General features: G+C 46.1%; 1 protein-coding gene across 5 annotated transcripts in view; it reads right to left on the bottom strand.

Moving 5' to 3' along the window:
- LOC116046593 (MAGUK p55 subfamily member 4-like) overlaps positions 1 to 10,096 on the bottom strand; it is a 50,390-nt gene that overhangs the window by 29,855 nt on the left and 10,439 nt on the right. For 4 of the 5 annotated variants that reach the window (XM_031294986.2, XM_031294984.2, XM_031294985.2 and 1 more), the window contains exons 7-12: positions 5,735 to 5,816; positions 3,681 to 3,766; positions 3,386 to 3,457; positions 2,260 to 2,456; positions 1,957 to 2,015; positions 1,766 to 1,819 (exon numbers count right to left, since the gene is read on the bottom strand). In XM_031294986.2, coding sequence (XP_031150846.1) covers positions 1,766 to 1,819; positions 1,957 to 2,015; positions 2,260 to 2,456; positions 3,386 to 3,457; positions 3,681 to 3,766; positions 5,735 to 5,816 — 550 coding nt within the window. Of the gene's footprint in view, positions 1 to 1,765; positions 1,820 to 1,956; positions 2,016 to 2,259; positions 2,457 to 3,383; positions 3,458 to 3,680; positions 3,767 to 5,734; positions 5,817 to 6,132; positions 7,400 to 8,517; positions 8,825 to 10,096 lie in introns of those variants that run through there. The other variant, XR_004898026.1, reaches the window with a different exon arrangement.

The raw sequence follows: 10,096 nt of genomic DNA on the forward strand, positions 1-10,096 counted from the left end.
CTAGATCTCTGAGTCTTTTTTTTACTGTTCTTCCTACAGACGCATACATGCTGACGATTGGCTGAGGTTGAGTAAAATGTCATGGTTAGCCAATCACAGGTAGAGTTGGGCGGGTGTTTGAAAGCACGCATAGAGCTGGTAAGTCCCGCCCCTTCCGCTAATCACCCTGGACCTCAAAGTGGAAAAACCGTCAATGCAAGTGAATGGGAGAAAATAATTATTTTCTGTACCCGTTTGAATTTTGCCATGAATGTGAACATATGTTGTGTGTGAATTTTTTATATAATTTTTCGTGTAAAGAATGCTTCAATTTAGCGGGTAGAATTTTGATACAGTTAGACTTTGTGTGAGAGCACTTTGTGGACTACAGCTCTTCGCTGCTTCTAGCAGAGTAGTGGGTAAGTCAACGTTTGCTATTTTCACATACCTGATCCGTTTTATCCAGCGATTCCTAGTTTTTACTTCAGACGGGAATCTGAAGAAAAGAACAGCCCATTTTGTTTGAATGGTGACATTTGGGTACAAAACACACAGGCATCTCGATCTGTCTTCATAGATTATCGCACCGTGATTTATGGAGGGAAAATGCGTTATGGGGTGACGTCACATATGCGACATGTAGTCTTTCTAGTTTTGTCTTTTCCACAACGGTTAGCCGAAGAATCATGCAATATACTGTCAAACTCGTTACATGAAAAATTATATAAAAAATTCACAGACAACATATGTTCACATTCATGGCACAATTCAAACGGGACCAGAAAATAATTATTTTCTCCCATTCACTTGCATTGACGGTTTTTCAACTTTGAGGTCCAGCGGGGTTTTACGGAAGGGGCGGGACTTACCAGCTCTATAGTCAGACACACAACGAACAATACAAGCGAGTCAGTCAACGAGAGAGAGACAGGTATGGCGTTATGAAATCAAGGTGAGGGTTAACTTTTCCTGCTCCAGATTTCCCACCGTGGTCAGAAAGAACAGGGGAGACACTTTGTTTCTCTCACTATGTGACTCTAGAGTCGCTACTGGCTCCGAAGCTAATCGCCGTCACTCTCTCACTTCTCCCTCGCTCTATCACCTACTCCCCACACACACATACACACACACACACACACACACACACACACACACATACACACCCACACACGCTGGCTCGACGCACACACCAGCGCAGAAGTATAAACATCAGGCCACTTACGTTATTTGCACTACAAAGAGTGTATATATGTGTTATTTATTTTTGGTATAGTGCTTAACAAGCATAATTTAATTTAGCCCAGTTGTGGCCTGTTGAGGTGTTGTGTTATTGGTATCGATCCATTATATAAACATAACATAACATATACATATAAACATAATATCTCCATACGTGGCATTTGATTGGAGGCTGGTCTCACTTTGTCCCACAGCAACATTAAAATAGTTTAGATTGGTGTACATTGTTTCTGTTAATAATGTATTGTATTAATGTTCCATTTCATTATAATATTCAGATTTATCATAAATAATTGAACATGCACATGTATTTTAAGTTCCATTAAAGAGGGGTAGGTGGAGGTGGGGTCACATTTGAGCATTTAAAAATGTACTTGAAAGTAACGCAATAGTTACTTTCTGAAGTAACTAGTTACTTTCATAATTTGTAACTGAATAACTAATTTAGTTGCTTTTTGGAAGAAGTAACTAGTAACTGTAACTAATTACTTTTTAAAAGTAACTTGCCCAATACTGTATATTTCAGGTTGTGTTGTACGTGTTTTACCTGCGACTGTGTGTTTGTCTTCAGCGTGTGTTCGATCGTCCTCTGGGACAGAATCTGAAATATAGAGAAAAAACTGATTAGTTCTTTAGAGCTTTAAATATAACCGCAGAAAGTGTCAAAAAAAAAAAAAAAAAAAAAAAAGCCCTTGAAAAGCATTAAAAACATTTTGGTAATAATGATAAAGTGCTCACAGGGTCTGATGCAGGTATGACCCTGTAATGGCTGACACCACCAATGTTCCTTCAGTTTACTGCAGAGAGAGAGAGAGAGAGAGAGAGACAGAGAGAGAAAGACAGTAATACATATGTGGAACACATACAAATTACAGAGCTTTACTTTTCACAGCTTTATGTAAGAATGGTTCATGAGAACAGCCTGAGTAACATAAATGTCTCTCTGAAAGAAAACATGTTATGGAAGAAAAATAACCCCAAACCTCAATAAAAAGTGTCTCCCCTTAAGAGATAACCTATATTGGGGAAGTGAGGTGTCACCTTTTCAGCATGCTGGCAGAGGGAATGAGCCCGGCGCAGGCTGCAGAGCAGGGCAGCTTCCTGGCCTGCCACCAGCTTCCGTCCGATTGGTCGACAACCTCCAGCACGTCTCCTCTGCTGAACGCCATCCCTGCATCGGGACACGGGATGGAGGTGTCCTGCAGTGGGCAGTAGTCCACCATCGCCTTCATGAACACCTGACACACAAACAGAGAGAGAGAGAGTGAGAGAGAGAGAGAGAAATCTCATATCTTTCATTCAAATTATTTCCATTTAATGCCATTTTTTACTTCTACTGCACTACATTTATCTGACAGCTTTACTCATGGACATATGGTCATCTGAAAAGTAACTAAAGCTGTCAGACAAATGTACTGGAGTAAAAAGTACAATATCTACCTCGGGATGTAGAGGAGTACAAGTAGAAAGGAGCAGAACATGGAAATACTCAAGTAAAGTACAAGTACCTTGAGTTTGTACTAGGGATGCACCAAATCCAGATTTTTGGTGTTCGGCTGAATAGTTAAAAAAAAGTTAAGATTTTGCCAAATCCGAATACCGAATCCTCGTCCCATCCTCAGTCCATGAACACAGTAAACTCATTAATGAAGTAAACAGTGACGGTCCTTCCTTTGCCGTACCTGAAGTTGCTGCATTCTGGCTGCTGTCTGTAGATTCCTTCATCACAACTCGTATTCTTTCGGATGTTTCATACCAGATGTTGTAGCAGCGGTGATGTTGTGTATAGTTTAGGGTCCTCGCCACCACCAGACTAATCAGCATTGTAAATTGAACATGTAGCTGGACTTGAATGGCCTTCTTTTGACTGAAAGTACTGCCAAACTACACTTTTTCTGCTCACCAGTTCCATTTCCACTTCCTCACAGCCTACTGCATTGAACGCTCCACCTACGTAAACACCTTCCCGTAATCAACGGCGCCGTCATTACGGCGACCAGCGGAGTGCAAGCATAGGGTTTCGGTTTGATGGGAAAAAACTCTAAGGTTCGGCAGAAACCCAACCCCTTCAAAAAGCCCAATATTCAGTCGAATCCGAAGCCAAATCCTGGATTCGGTGCATCCCTAGTTTGTAGTTACATTCCAACACTGAGTGGAAGTTTCTTACCGATGTCTGGCTGCCGCTGCTCTGACTTGCATCAGGAATCACTTTAAACAGGATGGTTCCCTGGGAATTAATCTGCAAATACAACAAATTGTAAATAACTGATCAGCTGTCTTAATAGTTATATGTACGTCACACCACAGAGGAGCTTTTATTCTTTTTAATATGCACATGTTAATGAGGTCTCTCCTGATTTAAATAGTTTTCATATCATCGGCAGAATTTAAAATGAAAATGATCTTTACTCGTGGGCTTTATTTAGTAATTGTTTATGGGTTTGTTGGATGAGGCCACCTACCAGTATCTGGATGAGCTGTTCTGGTTCCAGACCCGCCACAGGGTTCCCGTTCACCTCCACCAGCAGATCACCGGGATGGAGGAGTCCTACAACACACACAGACACGCACACACACGCATGCACACATGCACACACAAACACACGCACGCATGCACACACACACACACACACACACACACACACACACACACACACACACACACACACACACACACAAACACGCACGCATGCACGCACGCACAAACATACACACACAAGCATGCACGCACACACGGACACACGCACACACAAACCATGAATGACATCATTGTATACAACACTGTTTTCCTCCAAATCATGGTTGCAGCTGTCGCCGTGGCCCTGCCTCGCGCTCTGCAGTGCCCTGCTACGCCCTGTAACGTCCTGCTACGCCCTGTAACGTCCTGCTACGCCCTGTAACGTCCTGCTACGTCCTGCTACACCCTGTAACGTCCTGCTACGCCCTGTAACGTCCTGCTACGTCCTGCTACACCCTGTAACGTCCTGCTACGCCCTGTAACGTCCTGCTACGTCCTGCTACACCCTGTAACGTCCTGCTACGCCCTGTAACGTCCTGCTACGCCCTGTAACGTCCTGCTACGCCCTGTAACGTCCTGCTACGTCCTGCTACACCCTGTAACGTCCTGCTACGCCCTGTAACGTCCTGCTACGTCCTGCTACACCCTGTAACGTCCTGCTACGCCCTGTAACGTCCTGCTACGTCCTGCTACACCCTGTAACGTCCTGCTACGCCCTGTAATGTCCTGCTACGCCCTGCTACACCCTGTAACGTCCTGCTACATCCTGCTACGCCCTGCTACGCCCTGCTACACCCTGTAACGTCCTGCTACATCCTGCTACGCCCTGCTACACCCTGTAACGTCCTGCTACATCCTGCTACGCCCTGCTACACCCTGCTACGTCCTGCTACACCCTGCTACACCCTGTAACGTCCTGCTACGCCCTGCTACACCCTGTAACGTCCTGCTACGCCCTGCTACGTCCTGCTACGCCCTGCTACACCCTGTAACGTCCTGCTACGTCCTGCTACGTCCTGCTACGCCCTGCTACACCCTGTAACGCCCTGCTACGCCCTGCTATGTCCTGCTACACCCTGCTACGTCCTGCTACGCCCTGCTACGTCCTGCTACGCCCTGCTAGACCCTGTAACGTCCTGCTACGCCCTGCTAGACCCTGTAACGTCCTGCTACGTCCTGCTACGTCCAGCTACGCCCTGCTACACCCTGTAACGTCCTGCTACGTCCTGCTACGTCCTGCTACGTCCTGCTACGCCCTGCTACACCCTGTAACGCCCTGCTACGCCCTGCTATGTCCTGCTACACCCTGCTACGTCCTGCTACGCCCTGCTACATCCTGCTACGCCCTGCTAGACCCTGTAACGTCCTGCTACGCCCTGCTAGACCCTGTAACGTCCTGCTACGTCCTGCTACGTCCAGCTACGCTCTGCTACACCCTGTAACGTCCTGCTACATCCTGCTACGCCCTGCTACGCCCTGCTACACCCTGTAACGTCCTGCTACGTCCTGCTATGTCCTGCTACGCCCTGCTACACCCTGTAACGTCCTGCTACATCCTGCTACGCCCTGCTACACCCTGCTATGTCCTGCTACATCCTGCTACGCCCTGCTACGTCCTGCTACGCCCTGCTACACCCTGTAACGTCCTGCTACGCCCTGTTACACCATGAACTACTACAACTGACTATTATTTCCACTGTTCATCACACCCCCAACCAGCACCGTCAGACACCGCCTACCAAGAGCCTGGGTCTGCCAAGGTTTCTCCCTAAAAGGAAGTTTTTCCTCACCACTGTTGCACTACATGCTTACTCTTGGGGGAATTACTGGAATTGTTGGGTCTTTGTAAATTATAGAGTGTGGTCTAGACCTACTCTATCTGTAAAGTCTTGAGATAACTCTTGTTATGATTTGATATTATAAATAAAATTGAATTGAATTGAATTGTATCTCCAGTATTACACCTTATATTAAACACATTTTAAATTGTTATCTCACCGCTGCGGTCGGCCAGTCCTCCATGAATCACCCTGGCGATATAGATCTCTCCCGTCTCCTCGTCCCTCCGTATCGTAGCCCCCTGATTTGAAAACAAATTACATTTCTTAAAGAAATGGAAATGTTTTGGTTATTCACAGTTACAGGGTTTTCATGTTCTTTTACCATAGATATGTAAAGTCACAGTCTATTTTTTAAATCTTTTGATATTTTTCTCCGAAACATTTGTAAAATGAAATGGAATAATTCCATAAAATTAAAGTCTTTTTTGACAGCGAACACTTGGGCAAACTGTCTGACAACAGAAATACCACAGGATGAAAGAGAGAGGATGACAATGGTCACAGTTTTAGGGATAACTGGATGAAACGAGAGATGTTAGTTGAGAATTTTTGTACCTTTAAATATTTAGCTTTTTCCCCTTCGAGTGATAAATCCAGAGCCTCTTTGTTGTCCAAGAACTGAAAAGATGCTTCTGCTTCTGGTTCATCGTTAAAGTTTGTTAGACTAGCAGTTAGGATGTGGATCTACGTTTAAAGAAGGTATTCAGTCCGTTTAAGTCTTTTTCAGCGCCGCAGCAGACGAGGAGAGGAGACGGTTGGTTGTCGGCCTACTTATTCTTTTTCTTCTTCTTGGTTGTCAAGCAGCCCGTGCTGTCACCATCCTGTTGGTCCTCCAGAGGAGCTCTAGAAGCCGCTCCGTTGTTCAGTCTCGCCTGTCCGTTACTTCCACCGCCACCTGCCCTGTGTGCGGTGCCAAACGTCACCACCGTCCTCTTGGAGCCTCCGTTAACTCGCTTCGGGCTCCTCGATGTCACAACGACGCCTGCACAGGAACTCATTGACGTGGAAGAAGACGAGGACGAGCAGGAGGAAGAGGAGGACGCGAGGTGGCATGGGTATGGCGTGGGCGGTTTGCGGACTACTTTGGGAGATATGGAGGAGACCCTTGGAGGCGGTGGCGGCGGCGGCTGTTTGGGCCGGCGTGGAGGAGTCACCTTGCCGGCCACGATCAGCCCCTGCAGCTTGTCCACCACCTCGGCGAGCAGGTTGAGTGCCTGGGCGTTCTCTTCCCCGCCCTCCGCGATAATCTCCGTCGCCGCCACCATCTTCCGGCCGAGATGGCGCACGTCCTGAGCGCCGTGCTCGATGCTGCTGGCCGCCGTCTGCACGGTGCACCGGAGCTCGTCGATGCTCCACTGTTTGGCGAGCTCGGGACGTTCGCGGTTCGCTCGCTGCTCGTTTCGTGTATGTTGCGCTTGCTTCTGGCATCCGTTTTGACGAGGAGCAGTAGAGCAGCGGGTCAGCGAGGGATGACTTGAAATCTGTTTGTGCTGTTTGTTTGTTTGACAGCCGTGCTGCCTGCCGGCGGACGGCAGAGTGCAAACACCCTGCTCCCGAGTGGAGCGGCGGGGCGCAGGACTAGACGGTGCCGTGTGCGCTCTAAGAGGGTTTGTCCCCGTACAAGAGGAGGACGGGCTCCTGCCGGGCGTAGGAATGTTCCTCGAGCGTCCCCCTGTTGCCCCCTTTTTGTATAAGACAGGGGAGTTGGGAAGGCTGAGACTGTAAGCTGGCACTGGAGGCGGAGGATAGGCGTAGTCGTCGCTGCTCCCTCCAGTAGAGGCGCCTTCTCCCCCACTTTGTTTGGGTTTCTCTGAGAATGAACCTCCATGTTGGGAGGCGGGTGAAGACAAGAAAGAAAGTGGCAACAGAAAGGTGAAATAATCATCACTGAAAGAAAAACTGGTAACACTTTACTTGAAGGTATCTACATAAGAGTGACATGACCCTGTCATGAACGTGTCATAAACATTATAAACAAGTCATAAACGTTTATGACATAACACTTCTTTTAGTAAGTGTCATTCGGTTTTTGTCATAACAAGTTATGGTTAGGTTTGGGTTAAAATGCAATGCCCAGGATGGCGCTAGAGTTAGAGTTAGAGTTAGAGTTAGGGTGCACGTGTCATGTCACTATTATGTAGATACTGTACCTTCAAGTAAAGTGTTACCGAAAAACTAAAGTAAAAAAAGCAAGCCAAGTGACGGTGAGATGACAAAGACTTGACGATTGACGGATGGTGAAGAAGATACGTATGTTCGTGAGTTGAAAGAGACACAATGGAAGAACCAAAAGATTGACTTTCCGACAAAGGAACAGCAAATGCAGAGATGGACGAATGAATGAAAGCGATGGACCGAATATTAGTGAACATATTGGGACCGTATTTATCAAGCATCATCAGAGGAAATATTTCGGAGGGCTCCAGAAGAGTCCAAATAATTGGGAGCTGGAAGAAGATGTTCAGAATCAGATATTAAAAGATACCGTTTCAGCAAAAATGTAAATTTTGTTTTGACAGGCATTGTTTCAAAAGAGAGCACTTGCTCTCCTCACAACCACACAGTCATTATATTTTTGCATAATTGCAAAATTAAAATGGTAAATTTACGAGAAAAATGCTTGAATATTCTTTTGCTTATTAAGTCAAAAACTTGCGGGGGAAAAAAAATTCTCTGAGAATTATTTCAGATTGTTCCCCTGCAAGTTTTTGACTTTGTAACTTCCTAAAAACATGCTCTGGTTTATTGGCATTTCTTTAAACCAATCACAATCATCTTGGGCGGCGCTAAGCGCCGGAGGGAGCCACTGAAACATCGCCGATATAGCCTTCTCTTTCGGTGATTTGTCGTCTTCATGACTGATCGGACAAAGGATGAATGAGTGAAAAAAATGGACGGATGATTGGTGATCGCATTGATTGACAGTCCTCCTGGTCTTACCGGTGCGGGGGGGCGGACTACAGACAGAGGGAGCTGATTGGTTGAGCCCTTTCTTCCAAAGCTCTGACGTTTGCAGACACAAACAGCAGCTTCCTGTTGACTCGTATCGGGGCAGAAAGGGATGTGAGCGTCCTCCCCGGGGGAGGGGCAAAGGCCAGGCTTCACTGGCAGTCGCTCGGAGCTCCTCCCGCGACCACGCCCTCCTGGCAGGGACGAGGCGGTCCAAAGTGAGGCGACGGAGGCTGCTCCAACGACTGCCAACCACTCGTCCTCCGTTTCCTACACTTCCTCTGCGCTCGCCTCCGTTCTTAAAATTAAATAAATTAAATAAAAGGGAAGATCTCTTCTCACGGCTTACAGTTCAGTGCTTTACCGTGCTATCAGACGGCCCTTTACGACGGGGAACTGAAGCCGTTATCTCTGCTCTCTTCAAGGCCGCTAGACTCCTTTAACAAAAACATTTTTACCTCGCAGAACACGGGAGTTGCTGCTCTACCGCTGCCTTTGGTGTTTAAAAAAGTTCTAAACGATCTAAGCGCATGGCGTGAAGCGCCTGGCGCAGGTTTGTTTAGGGCGTGTCCAAATCCACTTTTGCTAGTTTGACGGCGGAAAAAAGTGTCCGTGTGCCGGGTGCATGGTTCTAAAGGGTTGTACTTAGTGTCTTCATTAATCAGAGGGGTGTTTTGGGCGTAACATGCAATCAACCAATCAGAGATCATCTCCCATTCCCTTTAAAAGCCAGGCGCGTTTGGACCTTGGATTATGCTATTATGATGGAGGATTTGCACCGTAATATTTTTATTTGTAATCTTCTGCATGTGTGTGTGCTGCTGTGCGTCCCTGTGTGTGTAACAAGCATAGTGTGCGTGCGCTGTGCACGAGCCTATTAGCATTTTACTAATGCTCTGTTAAAATAACAATGAAATGCTGCGTTATTGACTTTAGACCAGGTTTTTGTTGGTCAATGGTGCCATCACTTCACTTTCATTTGTTATTTAAACGACGTGGGCACTGGACGGGAAATCGACAACTGCGTCGGTCTTAAACTAGCAAAGACACTTGGTCAGGCTTTGCGCTGCGCCAGGTGCAAGATAGGGCCCTATGTGTTATAATGTGGACATAATCTTTCAATCAAATTATAATTATGGCGGCGGTGGCAGTCGTTTGGGCCGGTGGAAAATCTAAAATTCTCTGAGAAGTTTTTGACTTTATAATCATAGAATATTTAAGTTTATTTCTTACGTGTATAATTCAACATTTTATTTGTAAAAGATAAATTTTCTTTCAAAAGTTACATAGTCCTGCTTTAAAGCCCTAAATGTCAGTGTTTGTATTCATAGCCATACTACATGTTTGCATTCTATTTTTTGATGTAATTATGTATATACACGATATTTTTTTTAATTAGTTGAGCTACTCTACAATCTTTTCTCGTATCCCCTGACAACTGCAGAAGTACCCCTTGGGGTACATATACCCCTGGTTGGGGATCACTGCTTTAAAACACCCGATTTGGAAAGTCTCTTCTTTTTTTTAACGATGTTTTCACGTTTGTTATTAGATGCCAAAGCAGCTCGAT

This window comes from Sander lucioperca, chromosome 8 (assembly GCF_008315115.2).
Source record: "Sander lucioperca isolate FBNREF2018 chromosome 8, SLUC_FBN_1.2, whole genome shotgun sequence".
In the NCBI taxonomy this organism is placed as follows: Eukaryota; Metazoa; Chordata; class Actinopteri; order Perciformes; family Percidae; genus Sander; species Sander lucioperca.